This window comes from Sphaeramia orbicularis, chromosome 16 (assembly GCF_902148855.1).
Source record: "Sphaeramia orbicularis chromosome 16, fSphaOr1.1, whole genome shotgun sequence".
Classification (NCBI taxonomy): Eukaryota; Metazoa; Chordata; class Actinopteri; order Kurtiformes; family Apogonidae; genus Sphaeramia; species Sphaeramia orbicularis.
Window position 1 is genome coordinate 6,839,301 of NC_043972.1, and position 24,495 is coordinate 6,863,795.

The 24,495-nt window shown below is 36.3% G+C and overlaps 2 protein-coding genes across 5 annotated transcripts in view; both read right to left on the reverse strand.

The window, feature by feature from the left end:
* vps13b (vacuolar protein sorting 13 homolog B) overlaps window positions 1-3,810 on the reverse strand; it is a 464,114-nt gene extending 460,304 nt beyond the window's left edge. For all 3 annotated transcript variants that reach the window (XM_030157727.1, XM_030157729.1, XM_030157728.1), the window contains exons 1-3: window positions 3,703-3,810; window positions 2,937-3,095; window positions 1,450-1,593 (exon numbers count right to left, since the gene is read on the reverse strand). In XM_030157727.1, coding sequence (XP_030013587.1) covers window positions 1,450-1,593; window positions 2,937-3,083 — 291 coding nt within the window. In that variant the 5' untranslated portion in view covers window positions 3,084-3,095; window positions 3,703-3,810. The remainder of the gene's footprint in view (window positions 1-1,449; window positions 1,594-2,936; window positions 3,096-3,702) is intronic.
* Window positions 3,811-7,257: 3,447 nt separating this feature from the next.
* On the reverse strand, window positions 7,258-11,475 carry osr2 (odd-skipped related transciption factor 2). Of its 2 annotated transcripts, none has more exons than XM_030157088.1 (4): window positions 11,220-11,475; window positions 8,569-9,246; window positions 8,142-8,241; window positions 7,258-7,670 (listed from the first exon to the last, which is right to left on the reverse strand). In XM_030157088.1, exons 2-4 carry the CDS (start codon window positions 9,216-9,218, stop codon window positions 7,596-7,598), a joined length of 825 nt encoding a protein of 274 aa, XP_030012948.1. In that variant the 5' UTR covers window positions 9,219-9,246; window positions 11,220-11,475; the 3' UTR covers window positions 7,258-7,595. The 2 variants fall into 2 exon arrangements, with proteins under 2 accessions (XP_030012948.1, XP_030012947.1); XM_030157087.1 differs by having other exon boundaries at window positions 7,258-7,752.
* Window positions 11,476-24,495: the final 13,020 nt, after the last annotated feature.

The window sequence follows — 24,495 nt, forward strand, 5'->3', positions numbered from 1 at the left end:
TACAAATCTTTTTGCCGCAGTCTATATAATTAGCTGTAATTGACTTCCCATGAAATGTGTTTCTTCTGGGACATCTGGCCTTGAAACTTCAACCTTCCAATACCGGGCCAGTGCTGAGCTCCAATTTCAATTTAGCAAACTGCATGGGTGGCAGCAGTAAGACCAGGCTCTTCTACAAAAACAAATCTGAGAAAAATGTGCTTTACACACTGTAAATAGTGCTCTTTAGGTAAGCTGTTTTCAAGTCTTTTGTTGAAAATGATGCATGACATTGCTCAAAGTGACATTAAACTGATAAAAGATAATATCCAACTTCTGTTGCTTAAGCTTTCAGATCTGACAGAGATACAAAACTATCTTGATTGTGGTTAGTGAAGTCGTTCCCCTCATGAGGAAGAAATGTGCTGAGTAAGTTCACCCTTTGTTCTTTGCAATGGCAAAAGTTAAAGAGTTAGATTATACAATATTTTTAAGTTGGAATACATTTCTTGACCCTCTTGATCCATTGAAAAATAGTAAAAATAGTATAAATGATGAAACACTTTGATCTGAAACAGTGAGGAGGGAAGATCCAACATGCCGGACAACATTGAATGCGTCCGTGTCCACCTGACCTCTTGGACCAGTATGGTTTGGAACAATTAAGTAGATGCAAATAATTTTACAAACAGCTGACGTAACCATTACCAAAGTGCACTTTACTGAAACTCATATTCTTACAGTGCAGTTACAGCTTTGAAGATTGAAGTGATAATGTAATATTTTTTTGAGGAAGAAAAGCAATCAGACAGATTAACAAGGTCAAACTAAAGTGACTAGTGTCAGTTTTAACAAAATATCACAGTCTCTATAGACTCTCTGTATGATAGTTTTTGATAGTGAGCCCTTGTTTCACTGGCTTTTTGCTCCAAAGATATTGTAAGTGACACATACGTCACCAATTTGACTACATAAAATATGTACTTATAGCATGAAATGTTGCACATGACTTAATCAAAGTGGATGTGAACACTAATTTATATTAATCTTAGCTGGTTCCTTTTCTTTAAAGCGAAGTCAAAACAACACAAACACTAATAAAATATAACTGCCCTAAAACATAGAGCTCTTAGTCACATTTTATATAAACAGAAAAATATCCAAGGAATATACAAGGAACTCTGTAGTGATTATTTCCAAATGTAAGACTACATATACATATTTGCAAAAATATCTAAAACTTCAGTATTTTGGTGCAACTGAAAATAGAGCGCAGATTGAAGTAGAAGGAGACTGTACTTCAAAATTATGATGAAACGACTTGGAAACACAGCAAGGAAAAGGAATGAGAAAGCTTCACTTTGGCATGAGGGGGATTTTCACATAAATTACGTGTATTTCTGGCCAGCCCTGTTTTGGCAGCGTAGCAGGATCAGGGATACTTGTTTCTCATACAAGTGAGGTACTAACCTGAGCTCCATCCCTCAGTTTGAGGATGCACTCCATCGTGTTTATGGTGATGACAACAGGCTCTGAGCCCAGTTTTGTCCATGGTACGTGGATTCGTAGCTCATGTATATGACCACTCATGAATGTGAAAGGCAGCATCAACTCCTACGAACATGCAAAGACATGAAATATGAAAAGACAGAACTATACAGATATTTACATCTACACAGGTATGTAGTATTTTCACACTGTTTCAAGACAAGTAGAAAATTAACTGCTTGATAACATATTTATCACAGTTTTAGCAAAATGTGTAAGAACTTTTACATTGGAAAACAAGTCCCAGGAAAACACAACTGCTAACACACAAGTTACAAATCCTCCTCAAACTCACACCAAAAACATTTCTAAAGGAAAGCTGTCATGGATTTACAATATGTCTGTTTGATATCTTGTACAGTGTTTCGTTTTAAGACACTTCACAATAAGCATATGATCTAATTACATATTTATCAAGCAAAGAATAAAGGGGTGCTTTCCAAATTTAATGCAAAAGAGCAAAGACAAAAGAAGTGCCAAAACTTTGACGTAGCGTTACAGATCAAAATCCTAACACAATTCCCACTGTCAGTTGACTTAAAGCTGCTTCCAATAAGAACTTTCATCACACTCTCTGTTGGGTTAGATAGTGTTTTGGTCTGCTCTTCAGAAGCAGTCAGAAACCACTCAGGAGAATTTTTTTTAACTCATGGCAGATTGATTTAATCCAGATATTACAAGTGTAAAAAAGAGCACTATGTCAAAATATCACTGCAGTGCAAAATGTCCAAGTATATCTATCAGAGCTCCTCTGATATGACTTAACAGTATAGACACTGCCTTTAACCATGGCTAAAAAAGCATTGCTGCGGTTTGCTTCTGTTAAAAAGACAAGGTAAAATGTCTTTATTCTACACACCAGAGTAAAAAGAGCTTTTGATTCATTCCAAATCATATGAAGAGTTTACTTTATGCTGCAACTGTATCCACTTTATATCACACATACATATAAACATTGTAATTTAGCTCTAATTTTATCTGTTATTGAATTAAATGGAGTTCAGATGCTTTTGAAGTTAAAAATTATTCAGTAATTTAAAATATCTAATATCACAACCTCCATTTTAAGCAAGCAAGAATTGCTTTTTGTTTTTTTACGTAGCCTCCAACAGCTTTCATTGCAGATACTTCGAACATTACAGGTCAATTCTGAGGATTTGCATCTATTTTAAATTACTACACTACAGATTTCAGACTGATTGACCCTCCAATTTTGTTTTTTTCTTTTTTACTGTTGTTTCAAACAGCAACAGCTATGAATGAATGAATGTACACAGCACCACAACTGTATTAAAATAACAGAGAAAACACAAGCATCACTGGCAAAGAAAGTTGTTCATCCTCATAAATCTTGTTTTTTGTTTTTTCTGAAAGGAAAAAGAAAGATGTTAGCAGTCAGCACACAGTACCTGTTCGAGCACATCCAGCTTCAGATCCAACTTGCTGAGCACCACATCTCCTCCCCAGAGTGAGAGCTGCAGATCTGATGGTTTCAGATTCTTGATGTATTTGTTGACATAGCTCATCAGGAGCGGCGTGACATAGGACTCCAACATCCTGTCCCTGTCCTGGACACACATTCAATATTGAACACAACATTTTTATGCAATTCAGAGTGGGATTCATTTGGACATTACACGCCTTATATGTTAAATCTGTCAAACTTAAAGTCGAATGTCAACAAACACAAGTATTTTGGCATTGTATGCAATCAGTGCTATCTCTGGTTCTTGCAGAGTGAAAATGGGATGGAGTCATAATTAATGTCATTAGCCACACCTGTGCCTTCATTTGACATCATGTTTTCCTTCAGCTGTCTCTTAATTGTGTTCTGTCTAGCTTTATGTTGTCTGTAGCATACAAATAAGTTACGAGCAGCGACTTTAAGTAGCTTGGAAGCTACTCTACATTTCCACAAGTGGCCACGGGCAGAAATGTCTATTTGCATACTATGATAGATACCAAAGTGGCTAAATATAACTCTGTGTCTTAAATTTAGCAGCATCGTTCACCGCGGTCCAGCTGCGGAGGAGTTAGCCACAGATGCTAGTTACACTCACAGCAGCAGCACAGGAAAGAAGCTAAGCTAACAGCTAAAAAGAAGTCTCCCTAAGTTCCTTTTAGTGAGCTAAACGGCGCGACCACGGGTGTAACACAACGAAAATATGAGCTTACTTGATTCCCGTTTGTCTCCTGAAGCTATTTTCTAAAAGTGACGTTTAATATCACAAAATCATCCCGGTAAATGTCGTTAGCCACATCTCTCAACAGTCTCAGTGAAACGTCATCAGTAAACAGCAACGCGGCTTCCGTATTGCTGCCGTGTTGCGTTTGTAAATGTGGAAAATTTGACATTCAGGCTTTGGAGCTCATAGAATACCTGGACTAAACGGCAAACAAGACAAACCCGATAACATAAATTTTAGCATGTATTATATTTTAATCTACAAAAAGGGAAATAAACTCCTTCTTATATCACTAAAGTAAATCCACATCAATATCAAATCATTCATGAATTTACGTTTATTGGCTAATCAAAAAACGTAATGGTGCAGTTTCGCGTTTTTAAATGCAAAAGTAACACACAGCTTATTTCCAGAGTTGACTCTTTATTTGCTTTTGGTCATAAGGTGTTTGAAGCTCCAGCATCAACTCTGTTATTATAGTTTTACTGGAAGTACAGGAAGGCATCATACCACGTGATCTTCATACGCTATTTCGCGCGCCCACGGGCCTTATATGGATGTGGAAGTTCACCTGCGGTGAGATAAGGGTGACAGAATAAACCCCACACCGGTCAGCTTCCTCAGTGTCAATATGCACTTCTCCTGAGATGAATCAATGTCAATAAAATACAACCGATGACTTAGAATTTTGCCGCATATTAAAATATTTCACATTGTTGTTCTTTCAGATCTGAAATTGATGCAGCCTATGAAAAAGACACAGGCCCACAGTTAAAATATTAACCAAATATAACAAATTATTATTATTTTTTTTGTTTTTAAACATTATTTGTGACTGATTTGACTTATAATATGTTATGTGATGAAGCGTTAACGTAACACACTGGACGAACATTTATTTACACAATGGAGGCTTCGGGATAAAACACAATGGCAAACAATGAACAAAAGCAATAAAGGACAATAAAATATTAAGTATTCTTTGTCTGTGAAACTGAGTTATGAACTTTTTTTTGGTGTGCAACCGCTTCCTTTCCTAATCAAGGGTTGAAGAACAGAAGGTGTTGTATATTGGATAGATCGTTAAGTCTCGGAAGTAAATTTGTCATTTGTGATAGCCTAATTTGTTGTATAATTAAACATAACTCAGCTTGACCTGAATATTTCAAAGTTATTTTCTATAATTTGTTAACAATAACAATCAGATTTCACAGTTTGAGGGGACGGCGTTATTAACAGTATAAGTAAATAAAAATAACATTAGGCTACTACTATGATAAATTTAATAATATAAATAATTATCTAGCTATGATGATAAAGAAAATGGCAAAAGAATAAAAAGAAAGGAGAATGTGTGCAGCTTCTGGAGAAATGGAACAGTAAACTTGACTGTCCTGACCCATTGGGAGTCACCTTTGGATCATAAAATGTCAGAGTCCTGCGGCCTACGGTCTGTTTGTGTCCGTTAGATAAAACTTCCTGAGGACACAGTCCACGCACACGGTCACCGATGAAGTCCATCATGTGACTGTCCACTGCGTACGTGTCTGAGCGCGTCCACGGAAAGGAATAAAAGATTGCTCACTTCTGGTGCCATTGTTCTGACCTCCGATCAGATACTTCTGGAAAGATCCACCGAGTCCATTTCTGCAGGGATTTAGTTTATATTCTCATACACACATACATATTATCATAGCTGCCTTATAAATCTCCCTTTGGCACTGGTGTCCCTTTACGCTTTAAACTGTCTTGATAGGTTTTATTTTTTAAAGACTCGTAAAACAAAAACAACAAAAAAAAAAATCACCTTTTTTCCACAAGCATTGTAATCATTCCTGCAAAGTTTGCTTTCAGATAAGAGATTTCAACCGAATCTCGCAGATCAGTTGCACATTTTCCATCGGCCAAGGCCAAGTGCTGAAAGAAGGAATTAAAACACTTCAGGAAACGTTGCATATGTGCACCTGTAAAATGCCCAAAACATACTTATTATGTTATATTCCAGATATATTTAATATAATTAACAAAAGTCTGTACTGTCACCTGCAGAAGAACCGTTTATTAAGGACATATTATGGTTATGTACCATAAACATTATTTTCAATTTGAATGAATTAGTTAAATTTGAATGATAATGTTCATTATTATTATTATTATTATTATTATTATTATTATTATTATTATTATTATAGCACGCTTGGGCTGAATACTAATTCCAGTATTGTCAGTTCAGTGTTTTTTCCGAATAAAGACCTGCTAAATACGCTGAACTTTGTGCCGAAAAAAAAAAAACAACTTTCCATTTCAGAAATAATAATTAGGGAAATGGCCCGCAGTGTGTAATAAACGGGGACTTACTTAGTAGCTTTTCAGCAGCAATAAGCGCCGATTTAAATCTTCTGTTGTGACTGTAACCACTTCTCCCAGATCCTATTTACGAGTTCATTAAAGATTACTGCTATTTTTCACGCGATTGAGTACACCTGCGGGTGGAAATCAGGTTTTTAAACCCCTTTGTAGCAGCCAGAGAAACTGGTGAAACTGGAGCAATCATGGAACGAGGCCTGAAGGCCAACTGATAGTAGAAGAAGAAGAAGAAGAAGAAGAAGAAGAAGAAGAAGAAGAAGAAGAAGAAGAAGAAGAAGAAGAAGAAGAAGAAGAAGAAGAAGAAGAAGAAGAAGAAGAAGAAGAAGAAGAAGAAGAAGAAGAAGAAGAAGAAGAAGAAGAAGATTCGAAAAGCAGCTCTGATGGTTTCAGGTTTGGAAAATATTCCAACACCTGCGTAAACGCATCAAACCAAATGTAATGTCTTATCAAAGTGTTGCGTTCAGGGCCTTTTCCTCACAATTATTCCTGTATCATGCTTTTAATTAATGACGCAAATACTTGTCAAGTCTCGAGTAACGTCCCAGTTTTTAATCACAGAACGCAGATCCAGGCCTGGTTTGTGTTTATTTCTGATTGACATCCATCATTTCATGCGTAACAGCGCCGTTACTGGCTGCAGAATAAAACAAAACTACTTAATTTCTTCCCTTTCATCTTCATTTTCCCCCTTGTTTTTCTTTTTTTTTTTCTTAGTGGAATGGATTAATTAACACAGACATTTCTCCTCATCATAACGTACTGTTTGTGGTGTTCAGTTTATTTTAGATGCTCTGCTGATGCCACTCATGCTTTTTTCCCTCCCTGCTGTTTCGTCTTTATTATATTATAGATATAAACATGACATGATGGTCATTGAGACTGAAATGATCCCAAATATTCTCATTATATTGAGAATATGGTTTGAAATAAATAATTGGATGACATATAAAAGCATAAAGACATATTTTATGATGATTATTATTTTAGCTGAACTCTTATCCTTCATGTGTCCTGCTACATGGAATCAGCTGGCCTAAATAAAAGTCTAATCCAGACTGAGCTGCTGCGTAAACACATTATTACACATTATACTATTAGTTCCATCTAAATATGTTTTTTTTTTTTCCATCTCGTGTTTCAAGGCGTGTGAAATAAAACAGAACAAATTTGTCAAGGAAATATTTATTTTCTAAAATACAATTTAACATACTTTAAACTTATGACTGTTTTTTGACAACTTTATCATTTCAAGGTCACAAAAAACATAGAAAAACAACATTATTTACATGGTCTTGATATTTACAGGTGGTCTGAGAGCTGGACGAGGCCACGGCTGCGGTGCGCTCCCACTTGACGGCCAACCAAATCCCACTCTGCAATGAGCTGCAGTAAACGAGTCCCGATTTGGAGATAGTCTTTGAGCAAAAGAGAAAGTTGCTGACTTGTCTTTCTGTGTTTTGTCCATTGTTATTTTATTATTCTGTCCAGGCTAGTAGTCCTGATGTGGGCTGTGCGTCAAACTGTGCCGTCGCAAGTCACAGTTGCGCCGAAACACCTTTCCGCAGCGGCCACAGCTGTAGGGCTTGATGTCTGTATGGGTGAGAAGGTGAGTTTTCAGGTTACTTCTTTGATTAAAGGTTCTTCCGCATGTGGGGCATTTGTGGGGAGACTCCTGTTTAGATTTAAAGCAAGCAAAGGATTATTCCCTTTAATTGTATAGAACTTTTACAATTTGATCTTTCAGTCAGTTCAATAAAACCCACTGTTGTGCCAGTTACTAATCAAATTTCCACAACAAAATTAATTAATTAAATAAATAAATAAAATGATTTTTTTTTTTTTTTTTAAATGTCTCTCAGTGCAATTTGATTAATTTGGTCAGTTTCCAAACGCATGTCCAATTATGAGACTTATCGAAAGAGACTTATTATGAGACTTAGCATCCCCATGCATTCAGCAGGCTGTGCGTAATTGGGTGAATTATGATCAAAACGTAAGACACAGTTAAGTAAGCATAAAATCAAGGTCACTGTTAATATTTTCACAGTGTAGTCAGCTTACCTGCATATGTAAGGTTTTATGGACGGCTAGAGTTCGAGACTGACAGAATCCCTTCCCACATTCTTGACATTTGAATGGCTTTTCCTTGGAGTGGATGTATCTGTAAAACAGAAATAACACTTAATCAAATGTCTGCTCATGCGAGGATTTGCATGGAGCTGTAACAAACCCCAGAGCCGACGGCTGAAAAAAGCTCTACTGAGCAGCGAGCGTAAAAGTACTTTAGCGCCCTCATGGAGAAAACTCTGGGAACAGGCCTGTGTATATGTTGGAGTAAAATTCAGATTTGTTTTTGCACTGACCACTTCTTAGTAACAGAACATGATCTATTTAACGACTTGAGGCTGTAACGTGCGCCACAGGTTCCCTACACCTTCCCCCAGGTCTGTGCGTAATTAACACACAATCAGTAATGAGTAAGTCTTACCTGTGGTCTCTGAGATGGTCCTGTCTTCTGAAGGCCTTGTGGCAAATATCACAGGTATAGGGCCGCTCGTCCGTGTGGGTCCTCTCGTGGATGAGGAGGTTGTATGACTTGGTGAAATGCCTACCGCAGAACTTGCAAATAAATTCCTTTTTAGTCTTGGACGGGAGCCTGCCCCGGGTGGGTTTTCTATCCGGGGACAGCTTGCTCAGCTCGGAGATGGTACCCCCCAGTCCGGTTGCCAGCTTGGCCAGATCCGCAGCTTTCGGCGGGTCCTCCTGAGTGGCGGAAAGGGCCAGGTTGGCGAAGTCAAACCTCGGCCTGTCCTTGTGCAGCGACGGCACACCGTGCGTAACGGCGGCTTGTTTTGGGTGAAAGAGCTGGGCTGCGGTGAAGGGTAACGCCGGGAAGGGAAGCCTGGGGTCCACCAGACCTTGGGCGGCTGCCATCTCTGTGATGGTCGACCGCAGTCCCTGGATGTGCGGGTAGCCTAGAGTCCAGTGGTTCATGTGCATGGTTTGCACCGCGCTCAGGCCGTACAGTCCCTGCAGCTGGTCAGCGGGGAACGTGTTGACGGCCTGCAGGAACGAGTAGTTTGTGAGCTGGAGGGCCGGGTGCAGGGGGATCGGAGCGTGGAGGGCTTTGCTCCCCATCTCAGCTCTGCAGAACACACTGATTATCCTGAGGGGAAAAATAAAACAGAGTGAGTGTTTTAATAGAAATGTCACTTTAAGATCAGAATTTCAGTGGTGACAAACGTCTGTCACACCTGTTTGCATATACACAACTATTTTACCTGCAATGCATTAAATATTTTACTAGATATTTTTCCTCATAATTAAACATTATAATATTTATCATAAATTATGGATGTGCATAGATGTCATCATATGTCATCGTAACTGAATAAAAAAAAAAAAACTCAAACAACCTGCACAAAGCATTAAAAAGGAAATTATCTGACCAGCATGTAAAGGTGCTGTAGTATTTTCCCTAAACTACTTTTACTGGTGAGTAAATGACGAGTAATTGTAGCTCCATTAACAGCTGATATTTTGCGTAAGTTATTTTAAAGCAGAGTTTGTCTTTTTAAAACGGAGATGATCTACTGTATTTGATAAAACAGATCAATCGTCGAAACTAATTAAATTAAATGGGTGTAAAACTCCTCACATGGAAATGATTAGTACTTAGAATTATAAATGCAGATCACTGTGAATAAAGTGATAAATCTTATCAGAGACGTTAGTGTTTTTCGGGTTTGTAGCTTCTATTTTGTTGCAAAACATTTGCTCTGTTTACAGATTTGTAAAGCCTGAAAACTGGCAAACACTGATCGAATGTATTATTAAGTACAAGAGCATGAGTCAGAGTAAAACACACAAACCCAGGCTATTAACCACAAGAAAGCTGCTTTTATCTGAGCTGGAAATGGAAGTGCTTTTTATTTTTTGGGCTGCAGATAGAAGCCGGTTAATTTTACAGGCACTCATAATTTTTCGAAGCTTACATGTCTGTTTTCTTTAAAGCCTGATGTTTTGTGTAAGGTGAGTTTTCCTTTGGCAGGAGAACACGGTAGTAAATATCCTTTGGGGGATTTAACCTACTTTTCCACCCAACAATGTATGCGTAAAATAATTACAAGGAGCTCCATAATGTTGCGTAAATAAAGGGAGCTGACGGTGCGAGAAATGTGAGCGTCTGGCACCGATGGATGAGGATGACAGGTTATGTTTTCCCACGGAAAAGTCCACGGTGTAAACCCGGGACTCGATGTGGGGGGAAAGCGAGACTGGCTTAAGGCCAACGGTGCTGAACCACATTCAACTGACCTTCAGGGGAAAAAAAAAATAAGTTGAGCTTTATATGTTTTTAAATCATATATTATTCACTTTAAAGCTGCTCTGGCCTGATCGGTCTAAATTAATTTCTTATTCTACATATTTTAAACCTGTGAAAGCTGACACGTCTTGGAGATTAAGCCATTATTCACACTTGGAGAGGGGTTGAAGAGTGACAGTCCTGCTTACACGGTAGCCGGAGGGCTGCTCGGTTATTTCAGTCAGGTCGTTACTTTGCTGAATAGAAAAAAAAAACTCTTTCCTTTACGCGTTCAGCTCTGGGGATAGGGTTCATTTTGCACAGGTGCAACATAAATTACTATGCAAGCACTTGTTGTTCTTTGGCCATTTCTGTGTCCAACTTTGTTCAACCTGTTCCTCTCCTCTCTAATAACCTTTGGACCTGACTTAAACCCTGACAGCAGACTAAGTGCCCTGTCATATTCCTTAAATCCCTGTCAGTTTCTGTTTTTGGCTGAAGGTTTTACGTTTCTATAAGTCGTGACAAGTCTTGGCGCACGCATTGGTCACTGGCTGTTGGAGCTGTTGGCGCTGCGGACACACACCGGTGATGTAAAAACATGGGTGAACTATGACCTCCAGCTGGTGATCGTCAAGACGCAACGGTCCCCCCCCCCACCTCCCCCTAACCTTCCTCCAGAAACAAGACTTGATTTAAACTGATACTAGGTTTTTCTAACAGCACAGTCACAGTAAAGTTTCTACCCTGACAGTATGTGGAGGACTTAGTTGAGTTGGGTCTGCTCCCTCTGTGCACTAGACTGACAGATGCGCTGCCAAACAGAATCTTACCCCAATAAATAGCTGCCAAAGGTCCTGCGGTATGTCAGTAATCCACAGTAACTATAGAGGCGACGAGCTCCAATAAAGCGTCGCTAAAAGTTCTCCAAGTTCCAAGTCCATGAAACTTTCATGTAGTCATGCAGCCAACTCGGATGCCTCGGACCTTTGCAGAGATGTAACAAGTTGTGAAAAGTTGGAGAAAGAAGACGAAGAAGTTTGGAGGAGAGACAAGGAGCAGCGTGGGAGTCCCGTCCGGAGCTCGGGCTGGAAGTGTGCGTACGAGCCGGCCGATCACTTTTTTAGAGCTTCGGGGATCCAGTGCGTTCAGCCCGCCCTTCGACACGCCTTCCCCCCTCCTCTGCCATTAACTCCAATGTTCCTCCTCTGTTTATTTGTGTTTGGATAGCAACTAGGGCTGCAGACCTAGTAGAGAAGCGTGTTCGGCCCAATCTGCCTCCTGACACCTCTCATGTACCATATAGCCAAAGCTGATACCTTCTTTTGGAAACATGTTTGGAAGCGCAAGAGGAAACCCTGATCCCCTTTTCCCCAAACTCCACGCTTTTGAAAACGTGCTTTTGGATACTTGAGCAGCTTACAAGATTTTTTTTTTTTTTTTTCTGAAACCATAGATCCCATTTACGAAAATGGAGGGCACATGCAAGAGCCACCACATTAAATCGTTTTATTTCATTGTGGTAAGAGTAAAACAATTTTGAGGTTTTTGACAGAAAACGCCTTTGAGATCAACAGTAATAGTGAACAAATACAAACTAAACAGTTCATGCCACTTGTAGAGTTCAGACACGAGCTGCTCTTTTTCTGTTATTATAATTTCCCCTTAAATCACATCAAACCCTTTAATAAACCTGACGAATGAAAACGTCACTTTAGTTGCCAAGACAGACATTTTACTGAAGTTACTACTGAATTCTTATTATATATTATTTACACAGTGAAATCACCCCATGTAATGATTTGACATTTGTGTATGAGTTGAGATAAATCTTTTTTTTTTTTTTTTTTTTTTTTTTTTGTTATGTTTCATTCTGACATGATTATCATTTCTCCATCTCTGACACTGGGTCTATGAAAAGCGACAGACTCTATGAGATTCATTTGTCTACTCTTTAATTACACTGCGGGTTGTGTAGCCGAAGATACCGCTCAATCAAGACAAGATAACTACTTAAATGTTTAATGTGCAGCTTTTTTGTGCCAAAAGCGCAGAGAAGGGACTTTACGCACGAAAACAGCTTGAACGAAAATGTGTAATTTGTCATATTTTTCCATATAAACATACAATTCGTACAAGCAGAATGACATTTTTTGGCATTTAAATCCAAGTTAAAAACAAAACAAAAACCCAGATGATATTAGATATTCTCTCATTGCGTCTCAGATTATTCTATTTTTTTTTTCTGTTTATTTCTAATGATCATTATCGATAACGAACCAACAGGAGGTAAAGTTTGTCCGTTTTCACTTAAATGTGTAAATGCACACACACACTCATGCGTCCAGCGCTGAGGACTCTCAGGGTTTTACTGTTGCAGCTGCAGCTCTGGTGTTGCCTGTTTGCAGAATGCAGGTCTGCAGCGCCGCCTATTGGGCATCTCTACAAACGACAAACTGTGTCCATAAAACTGCATGAAGACACAACTCTGACAATGTGACACTAAATGCACTGAAAAACATTATGTGTCTAAATCGCAGAAAACATTCTATTATAAATAATTTAATAGTAATAAAATGGTGTATTAATTTTTCTGATAAAATATTCGATGTTTATAATACGCAGGCGTCAAGTAAATTAATGCACTTGACGGAAAACAATCATAGTTAAACACATTTTTATTCCAGCAGTGAATCATTAAAGCTTTTGCATTTTTTCCTGTGTGTTTTTAGACTAAATAATAAAACGAGAGCCGAGGGGCGCGCGCAGCTCTCAGCTCATTATGTGAGAGATAACAAGAAAAGCACTTGTCTAATTCGTTTAGTCGAACCAAGAGCTCATGTAGCCTAATTTTCGTTTTCTTTGAGCTGCAGAACATTTTCTGCACACAACATGCTTGTGGTTTTCATTCGGTTTCATATCACACAGGCCTCTATTTTCACTGTCAAAACACTGAACAATTGGAGGAGATTAGATGACATGTAAACCCCAACATTTTTACATTATAGATGATGGCATTTTCCCAGCATATCTTCACCACTTTAGAAATTTGTAATTATGTAAGTTGCGGTTTTTTTTTTTTCCTTTTTTTTGTTCCTTAGAATTAATGAAGACAGCAAGGACAGTTTCTGATAGAAATCTGTAGGACGGCTTAGAAACATAATAACATTTCATTTACCAGTGGAATCCATAGAAGAGAAATGCAGTTAAATCTCGCAAAAAAAAAAAAGAAAAAGAAAAGTATTTATTTTATCTCTTTTTGTGTGGAAATTAGCGACTTCCTGTAGTTTATTTATTTATTGTTTTTTTTTTTTTTTTCATCCACACTGCTCTCATTTTTTATTAACTTGTGCAATTTCCTCTCCTGATATTTTATTGTTAAATAATTTATTCATTTATTATTATTATTATTATTATTATTATTATTATTATTATTATTATTATTATTATTATTTTTAGAGAGAATAATAGTAACTCTGGTGACTTTATTGGCCTTTTCTGTTTTAATGTGTGACAGACATGACTAAAATATGACTCATGTATCTGGAACACACTGGTATTTAATCTCTCATGAGGCTGTTTTAATGTTTCTTATATCAAATTTTGTCGGTGGCCTCTTACTTCCACTTCTGCCTCCCAATCTGTGCTATAGTATTACTGTATTCTTTATAGTTATGGGTAAAGTCAGAGCCATGGAGTTAATGCTTTGCCCTTTGGCCCTGCCCTGAGTCCCCTACAGCCGCCATCATTCTCTATGATAATCTGACTCCCACAGAGTATCAGTGTTGCAGCTCAGAGCAGCTGCCAAGCCTGTAATGGCCGACACTCCTCTTCCAATATCACTGAGTGACAGAAGAGAAGACTAGCAGGGATTATTAATAAACAGCAACAGAGCTCTGGTGAATTTGCACAAAAGACTGAGAGGCAGAATCTGAGTTGAAGCTCAAATCAAGGCTCGAGACATGATATGACACATTGACTCTTTTGGAGATTTTACAAGATGAATACTTAGCTTTTTTTTTTTTTTTTTTTTAATCTAATATAACTTATAATAAACTCCCAGATGTACCCGTTTTACATGTTATTCTGCAAATGAGACATAATGGAAACAAAATCAACAGTATGTGCCTTTTATTCACTGATCTGACTCTGTTACAGCATAGTTTGCCAGTTCCTTAGAGCTGAAAACATGTACAATTCCGTATTTTCTGACCAGTACCATTGAAAAGCCTTTGGTTTAGTAAAGTTCTAATGTCCACACATATGTATTTGTCTCTGTATTAAGATTCAATCTGATCTATGTGAAGTATGTACAGCAGGAAAATCACAAATTTCAGTCACAAAACAGCTTCTATAAACCATAGTGGTTGAATCTAGTGTGAATCTAGTGTGATTAATATGTCTTTAACCTGTTTGTTCAGACAATATGAGGGTTATGGCATTCATTTTCTGATGCTTTTTTTTTTTGCCACAAAGAAATTGAAAAAAAAGAGAAAAATTAGTCACAAACTGAACCAAATAATCAACATCAATGAGGAAAATGAACACAATAGCGAACAAAAGGAAGAAACATGAAGTAAATAATCAACAAAATGAAGAAAATTGAACAATTTAACAAAGAAAATGAACAAAATAGTCAACAAAATGAAAAAAAAAAAACTTATAAAATGGACAAAAATGGACAAAATAATTAAAAAAAATGAACAAAATAACTAACAAAATGCACAAAAATGAACAAAATAATCAACAAAACCCACAAAAATGAACAAAATAACAAACAAAATGGACAGAAATGAACAAAATAATTGACAAAATGAACAAAATGATCAACACATTTAACAAAAATGAACAAAATAATCAACAAATTGAACAAAAATGAACAAAATAATCAACAAAATGAACAAAATAGTCAACAACTTGACCAGAAATGTACAAAATAATCAACAAAATGGACAAAATAACAAAAAAGGACAGAAATGAACAAAATAATCAATAAAATGAACAAAAATGAACAACATAATAAACAAAATGGACAGAAATTAACCAAATAATCAACAAAATGAACAAAATAACCAACAAATCGAACCAAAATGACCAAAATAATCACTTTACATCCAACACATGTCAGCTGTTTCTAATTGTGCTGCTTTTTGTTTTTTGTCATGGGGTCAGAGGTCACACTAAATGGTGACTTCAACTTTTATAGCACAATTAGTTCAGTTGCTTGTTTGTCTTTTAAGGTTGTACACATATTTCCTGTATTTCCATATTGTATCTGAATAAAAGATAACGAGTAATAAGTATATATGCTCTTTTCTCACCCAGCCTAAGACTTTTTCACCGTCCTGTATCTGCTGTAAAATGGTGTCTTCTTGTTTCGTGTCCTTACCTCTGTCGTCCTCGGAGTCCTGAACATGGAGCTGTTGTCTTGTTGTGGGTCTGTCTGTCTGTGTGTGTCTGTGTTGCTGTATTTCTGTGTGTGTTGCCAGACAGGATGTCAGGTCCATATAGTGAAAGGAGGGGGAGGAGGAGGGGGGATTGAACCTGTCACTGTTACCTACCTGCTGTGGTTTCAGAGCCCCCACAACCCCACCTACACTCTCACTCATCCTGTCCCGGCAGCAGCTCTCAGGATTGCTGTTTTTCTCTCAGAGACCCCTAGAGTCATATTTTCCTCCACATCAAACTCTTTTACATGAAATGGAGCGTTTCTCAAAAAGGGGTTTATGCCTCATTCTGTCTGAGTTGTTGTCATGTAAAAGTGAAGCATAAATATGTGCATGTTGCCTGATTTGTTTCCTGTTTTATATGAAAATATGACTAATTACAATGTGTAGTGGGTGATATTTTCCCCTAAATGTAATTAATACAAGTAGCCCAAATAATAATAAAACAAATTAGATTAGATTAGATTAGACTTTATTGATCCCACAACAGGGAAATTTAGCAATCAAAGCAGCAACAGAACAAAGTGCAAAAAAGTGTACATGCGCAAGGACAGTGCAAAAAAAACCCCCTAAAACTAAAACTGAAAAAATAAATAAATAAATAAATAAATTTCAATGATAATAAAAAACTACAAAACTACAGACTATATACATATTTACAAAAGAGCGTAAATAGCAAAAAAAAAACCCAACAAAACAACAGACAGTACAGATGGCATTACTTGATGGGAAAATAGTAAAACATATACATAGACTGTTGCTCAATACGTTGGAATAAAAATATTTTTAATGTTTTTTTTCCCAAAATGATTATGAGGATGTGATTTATTTTTAACATATACTGTAACTGGGACTCAGTATGTAACCATTGCACCCTGTCAAAGGTGATTACAGCAGTGTATATACATATATAACTGCTGTTATGGTTTATTAAAGCCTTTTTTATTCACAAAATTTAACATGAACTGATTTGTTATTTGTTTTTCCTCATGCATTGATATTCTTTCTGCAACTGTCTTCACACAGTTTTGACACATTTCATGAAGTTACATATGATTTTATATTTAAAAAGCCTGCATTTAAGTTCTTAAAATGCATAATTAGATGCATTTGTATATCTAAAGCTGTCTTATTATAAGGTTATTGTTGGCTGCATGAGGCTGATGCAAGAACTGACATCAACAGGATCATTTAAAGGATCTGTAACATGTTTATGTCATGAATAAATCATCAGTCATTGGTGATAAATAAAGTAAAATGTGTTCAGTATAAATGAGTGTAATTGTGACACTTGGAAACAGACAATTAATGTATCTTATTATAACAGTTCGACAGGATTAAACATCGACTTTCCAGGACCAACTGTGATGACCACATGCTCTGTCCTTTACTTTATTGTACAAGACTGCCCCCTATTGGTGTATATGAGAATTACTAGAGCCGCAACATGTTTCATCATGTGTTCATCAGAATGAGACATGAATTAAAACCCTCTGAGACCATCATCTGTGAATTAAATGTCTGTTTTTTTTTTCAGAAATATTTGTTAATTTTTGAGCCTCTCACACATGCTTTTTAAAAGTAAATTAAAATGGAGTTCCTCAGCTTTTCAGTGATAATAAACAGCACATATTAATTCATGTAAAGGCTCCATAGTGAATGTGTTCAGACCTTGATATTCTCCAACACTGATTTATCAAATTTTTGAGTTTGAGCCAACGAATGATTCTAATTTTCAAGTTAGAATAGACAGTAATTTATTTGGAAACTTAAAACATCTACATTCAATTTTCCAAATAAGAAAAAAAAAAAAACAATGCTGCAGGATTTTTCTGAGCTACAAAGGGGAAAAAAACATCATATTTTGACACTATTATTATTATTTTTCCTGAAAATGTGACTTTAAAGTACTGGATGAGATTGAACTTCTCCCAAATGAGATGCTGTTTGAAACCTGATCCGATTAAGAATTAACTTTATTGCCAAGTAAGTATTAACATAAGTGGAATTTAATTTGTCTTGGTGCAATGGAGACAATGAGCAATAATCATGTACTTAGAAATCAAAAGAAATATATGATAAGCAAAAAATATAAATATATACAAATCTACGGGCTTGTATTAAATGTGTAATAATGTGCAATGTACAGATTTGGAAAAAAAGAAGGGAAAAAAAAGTGATGAATAGAGCAACAGATTCTGACCAATACTACAGAAATCCTAGAAAAACTAAATATACAGGGTGGGTGAAAAGTATCTAGGCATTAAAAATTGGTCATAAAATCCATATTCCTATTATGAATTTATTGAAACTAATGATACATGTTCTTTATTACATGGGAAAATGTTAGTAAATCTTCATATTTCAACGTAAGCACTGGTGGCATCATCCAGTTTCCTCAAATGGCCAGGGATGGAATCAACAACCTTTTCACTGTAAATTTTGTGATTATGTAAGTTGCGGTTATTTTTTGTTCCTTGGACAGAATTAATGAAGACAGAAAAAAAAAAAAAAAAAAAAAAAAAAGCTAAGTATTATTTTTTGGGGGAAATTAGCGACTTCCTGTAGTAACTGATTTTGTTTCCATTTATTTATTTATTTATTTATTTATTTATTTATTTATTTTTGCATCCACACTGAAATAGCTTCATGCTGTCATTTTTTATTGACGTGTGCAATTTCCTCTCCTGATATTTTATAGTTAAATTATTTATTCATTTTTATTTATTTATTTATTTATTTATTTATTTATTTATTTATTTTTAGAGAGAATAATAGTAACTCTGGTGACTTTATTGGACTTCTCTGTTTTAATGTGTGACAGACATGACTAAAATATGACTCATGTATCTGGAACACACTGGTATTTAATCTCTCATGAAGCTGATTTAATGTTTCTTATATCAAATTTTGTAGGTGGCCTCTTGCTTCCACTTCTGCCTTCCAATATGTACTGTATTCTTTATTGTTATGTTCTGAAGGATGTCATCTGGGATATCCTTGAGAACCTCCTGAATCTGTGTTTCCGTGTCCTCCAGTGTGCATGGTTCTGTCTTGTACACTTCCTCTTTAGTGTAATCATACAGGTAAAAATCACATGGAATGATACTAAAAATTCTATAAGCAATTTCTAATGCCTAGTTACTTTTCACACACCCCGTACTACTGCAGGTCAGGTACCACAAACATGATTAAATACTGTCTGTGAAACCAAAACAATGAGAAATACTTCACGCTTTCATTCTTCATTCATTAAATTTTGGATTAATATATATATGTCTGTTCTATACCCTGTGATATACAGTCACGGAAAAAAATATTAGACCACCTCTTGTTTTCTTTAGTTTCTTGTTCATTTTAATGCCTGGTACAACTAAAGGTACATTTGTTTGGACAAATACAATGATAACAACAGAAACAGCTCTTAAGAGTTTAACCCTGTAAAGCCTGAACCATTAAATCACTGAAAGAAAATTCCAGTTCTTTGAAAATGGAGCCTTTATTGGCCCTTCTGAACAACCCAAAAAGCATTTTTTTCCAAATATCTCTTTCATGTATGCGTTTCAATTTTGTATCATATTTGATACATTGGGTCTCAATGCTTAGATCAGGGATGTCAAACTCATTTTAGTTCAGGGGCCACATTTGGCAAAATCTGATCTGCAGTGGGCCGAACCAGTAAAATGATAATGTAATAATATATAAACAATGTCAACTCCAAACTTTTCTCCATGTTTTAGAGCAAAAAAAGTAAATTTACATTATGAAAAGGTGTACATCTACAAACTATCCTTTCTAAAGATGTGGATAACATGAACAAACTGAAAAAAATAAGTGTAATTATAACAATATTATGCTTCAGTTTATCATTTACACATGTACATTATAACTTACAGATCACAGTGGATCTACAAACACACAAAACATCTTGTTAAAATTGTACTTACTTCTCTTAAGACATTTCTGGTTATTCATATTTGTTCAGGTTATTCAAATTTTTTGCAAAATTATATATTTTTTTTGTGGAAAAACATGAAACTATGTACATTTACAAACAGAAAAATTTGGAGTTGTCATTATTTTTATGTTATTATGATAGTATTTTACTGAATCCTGCCCACTTGAGATTGAATTGGTCTGAATTTTGGAACCTGAACTTAAAGGATTGTAATATCTTATTTTTGCATTTCACAAATTCATCCCAAGGGCCGTACTGGACCCTTTGGCGGGCCGGATTTGGACCCTGGGCCGCATGTTTGACACCCTTGGCTTAGATATTACTATTTTTGAACAAACAAACAAACAAACAAAAAAAACACAAACATGTCTAACAAATTGGTAATTCCTTTTCAAAATTGTCAAAGTTCGGCCTCTTTCCTCATTAATGACAGTCTTGTAGTGTCACTGGAAACGCCTCTGGTGAACGAATTTCTTCCCCCCTGGTGGATTATCTGTGTATTGCATGTATCTAATTGTATGCATCAGGGTATTCAAGAAAAAAAATTAGAAAAGCACTTGGAGAGCACATACCTCCACCAAGACAGATCAGTCCACCACCCCAACACCACCAAAACTGAATCATTTGTTCCTTGTGCCGGTATCAACATTTCCTGAAAATTTCATCCAAATCTGTCCTTAAGTTTTGAGTTATCTTGCTAACAGACAGATAAACAAACAAAAAATCCCCCACCCCCCACCCCCGATCACCACCAAAATTTAATCATTTGTTCCTTGTGTGACTATCAACATTTCCTGAAATTTTACACGAAAATCCGTCCATAACTTTTTGAGCTACCTTGCTAACAGACAGACAGACAAACCTGATGAAAACATAGCCTCCACTGCTACACTTGGCAGAGGTAAATATCACACTGATCACATAGTTGGCTTCAAAACGTGTATCAAATATGATACGTTTGGCGTTATAGGGTTAATTTCAGAGCTGATGTCTATACATTTTCCATGGTTTTCTTGATAATAACCAAAATCACTTCTGTTCTTACATGAATAGCTATGGCAAAAACTGCTTTTAGGCATTCCATGTTTTCTTTTCTATTTGTTTTAGTCACATGATACACACAGGAGTTTGTACTTGATTGCATAAGAATTGTTTTGATGACTTTTGATGGTCTAATAATTTTTTTCTGTGACTGTAAATACTTTTTCTTGCAGATCTTCAGATGAACATAAGCAAAACACCTACAAGTGCATGTACTGTACTGTATATGTGTGTTTGTGTTTAGCTGTGTGTGTCTGTGTGTGTGTGTGTGTGTGTGTGTGTATGAGCTGGAACATGGGACAAGCAGTGCACAGTGTATGTGAAGAACATTCCTCTGGTCTCCTTTCATGATCTCTTCTCCATCTGCCGTCCATTGCCACTCTCTTCACTGGTCTCCTGCCATCTGTTTAACAGCGCCCGGCACCTTTGCGTGACCAAACGCCTTCACTCCCTGCAACATCATCCACTTTGCCAGAGAGGCATAGAGAAGAAAACCGCCATGCTATCGTGCTCCTTCAACCAATAAAACCCACCAGTTAATGCTGCTGAAGCCCAGCACCAAATCCCATTTGTCAGCAAATAGCTTCCTCCCGTTGTCTGTGCAGGCCAGGCGCTTCTGTAACGCTCCCTTCCATTAACATGACATCTTTAGTTATTTGTTGTCTGGTTTGATGGCAAGCAGAAGCAAAAAGTGGTGAAGAGAAGAAGCGAGAGGAGGGATCTGTGTTTAGTCATAAAGTGCATCAATAAATGCCTGATCGGTCACTGGATATGTGTGAAACCATCAGCCGCTTAAGTGAACGTATGGAAGCCTCAAAGTCAAATGTCAGTGTTTACTGTATGGTGGCATATGTGAGTCTAATCATGTCAACACCATGAGCCTTCAACGGCATTTTAGTTCCATCCAGAGGTGTTATGTAATGCATATGTGCAAATATTTACTCGTAAATGACTGATATCACACTGTGAAAATACCCCACTATAAGTAAAAGGTCAAATGTATGTAAGTATTATTCACAAAATGTGTTTAACTCATAAAGACCCAGTACTACTTTTATCAGTTCCCAAATGAATTGTTCTCTATGTTTAAACTTTCTTAAGTGATTTATCACCATTGATTGTAATATTATCTTCCTTATTTTGAGTTTTTTTTTTCAGTGTAAATCATGTATTTTCCTGTTTAATTTACTGATCATGTAGATGTTTATTAACCCATAAAGACCCAAACAGCTGATGTAAACTGTTTAATACCTGTTGATTCACTAATCTTATCAATACATGTAAATAATTTGTGTAAAATACAGTTTGTCATCTTTTCATGGTCATCAAATATGACCCATTTGGATGTTCAGAGGCTCTGTAGATACCATGGAAACACCATCATCGTCTACAACATTGATTGACCAGTAAAACCCATGGAGTTGGATCAATGACAGTGGATGGACACACTTGTTTTTTTATGTTTAAGTAATGATGTATTTTGTTGAAAAAGTCACTTTTTCCAAATTTGTCTGTTTTGATATAATAACCACTGACTTTTCTCTGAGCTTTAATGAACATCTACATGATCAATAAATTAAATATAAAGGAAAAATACATGATTTACAGTGAAAAATTTATGTGAAGCACATTGTAACATGTTGTTTTAAAAAGTGCTATATAAATAAACCTTTACTTACTTACTTACTTACGTAAAAATGCACAATACAAAGGATAATGTTATAATAAATGGTGAAAAATCACTTAAGAAAGGTAAAATAGAGAGAAAAATTTGTTTTGGAACTGCCACAAAACTAATTCTGGGTCTTTATGGGTTAAAACTCAGATTAAAGTTGAGGGTTATTATATCAGAAACAGAGAAAACTAAAGAAAAAGTAACTTTTTCAGCAAAAAATATCATTAACTGAACTCATACACCAGGGTCTCCATCTGCTGTCTTTTATCAAACTACTGGTGAATCAATGCTGTAGAAGGTGACGGTGTTTCCATGTTAACTGGAGCCTCTGAGCGCCCAAATGGGTCAAATCTGATGACCATGAAAAGATAAAAAACTGTATTTTACATAAATTATTTACATGGACTGATATGATTAATGGATCAGAGGTTATGAAACAGTTTACATCAGTACATGGTTTTGGTCGCCAGTGGAGGTTTGGGTCTTTATGGGTTAAAGTAAGGCCTGTTCACTGGTTTACCATATTGTTTTTCCATTTATTTTACTGTTGCATTGACGTGTATGTTGCATTTTACTTCTGCACATGTTTAAGGTTGAGTTCATTTCATCTTCTTTATAAACTGTTGGTAATTTAATCTGCAGCAATGCATCATATTCTATATGGTCTTCACAGTCCTATGAGAACCACAAACAATTTTTCATGATCTCAGGAAAACAGGCCTGTTTTCAGTTTTGCTGCGATGCTTTTTCCAGCAAATCCAAGATTTTTTTTTAAAAGTTTATTTAGCTTAACCCATAAAGACCCAAACAGCCATTGGCAACCAAAAGCATCTACAAATCCAAAACGTTTATTAGCTTCTTAACTGCTAAATCTACCTATACTTAGAAATACTTCATGTAAAATACAGATTATCGTCTTTTCATGTTCATCAGATATGACCCATCTGGAAGTTCAGAGGCTCTGTAGTTACTGTGGAAACACCGCCATCTTCCACAACATTGATTCACCAGTAAAACTCATGTAATTTGATAAATGACAGTGGATGTAGATGCTTTTTTTTCTGTTCAGTTAATGATATATTTGCTCAAAAACTAACTTTTTCTTCAGTTTTCTCTGTTTCTGATATAATAGCCCTGAACCTTATTCTGACCTTTCATGAACATCTACATGATCAGAAAATTAAATATAGGAAAATACCTGATTTTCACTGAAAAAGTTGAAAAATATAGAGGATAATATTATAAAAAATGGTGATAAATCACTAAAGACAAGTTAAATAAAGAGAAAATTTTTTTTGGGAACTGACATAAAAGTAGCTCTGGGTCTTTATAAGTTAAACTCAGATCATTAAATGGAAACTTTGTCCTTGAGTTTTCCATAAACATTCACAATCAACACATTTCAAAAACTGCAAATCTGAAAACTAACTGAAGACGAATATGATGGAAAACAGTGTAGTAGAATAACGAATCTGCATAAAACTGACAGTTAAGTGAAGTACAAACACCTTGAATCTGAACTTAATTACAATACTTGAGTAAAAGTAGCTGAGTTCTACCACTGGTTTTTATTATGGAAAATCCACCTAAGCTGTAATTTTAGACGAAGAAACTGAAAACAAAGAGGAGATACGTCAAGAGTGAGAGTCTGGAGGGCAGACACATTCAGAGTAATGAGAGCAGCATGAAAAAATGAACGGAAATGAAATGTCGCCTGAGTGACAGCTCCGAAGAAGGGGATGAATTAGTGAGAAATGACTGGAGTGAAAATGACAAACACTGGGATTCAGTCCACATTTCCCTGAGCTGTGTGTATATACTGTATGAGCAGTGAAGTTGGAGGATGTATGTGTAAAATCCCAGCAGGAATCCAGGCTTCACTTCCTCCTCTAGTTGAAAACAGGCAGACAGGGCCATATCAAACTGTCTAAAGCGTGTTCTCCTCGCTGTAAGGTCACTGCATCTTTACGTTGTTATGTGGTCGTCAT

What these genes read in the sequence shown, in the direction of transcription:
- osr2 (XM_030157087.1), bottom strand. Translation starts at nt 9,218, where the DNA reads ATGGGGAGCAAAGCCCTCCACGCTCCGATCCCCCTGCACCCGGCCCTC. An exon ending in GACCATCTCAGAGACCACAG is followed by an intron (nt 8,242 to 8,568) that starts GTAAGACTTACT and finishes TCTGTTTTACAG; the next exon opens with ATACATCCACTCCAAGGAAA. An exon ending in ATAAAACCTTACATATGCAG is followed by an intron (nt 7,753 to 8,141) that starts GTAAGCTGACTA and finishes AAATCTAAACAG; the next exon opens with GAGTCTCCCCACAAATGCCC.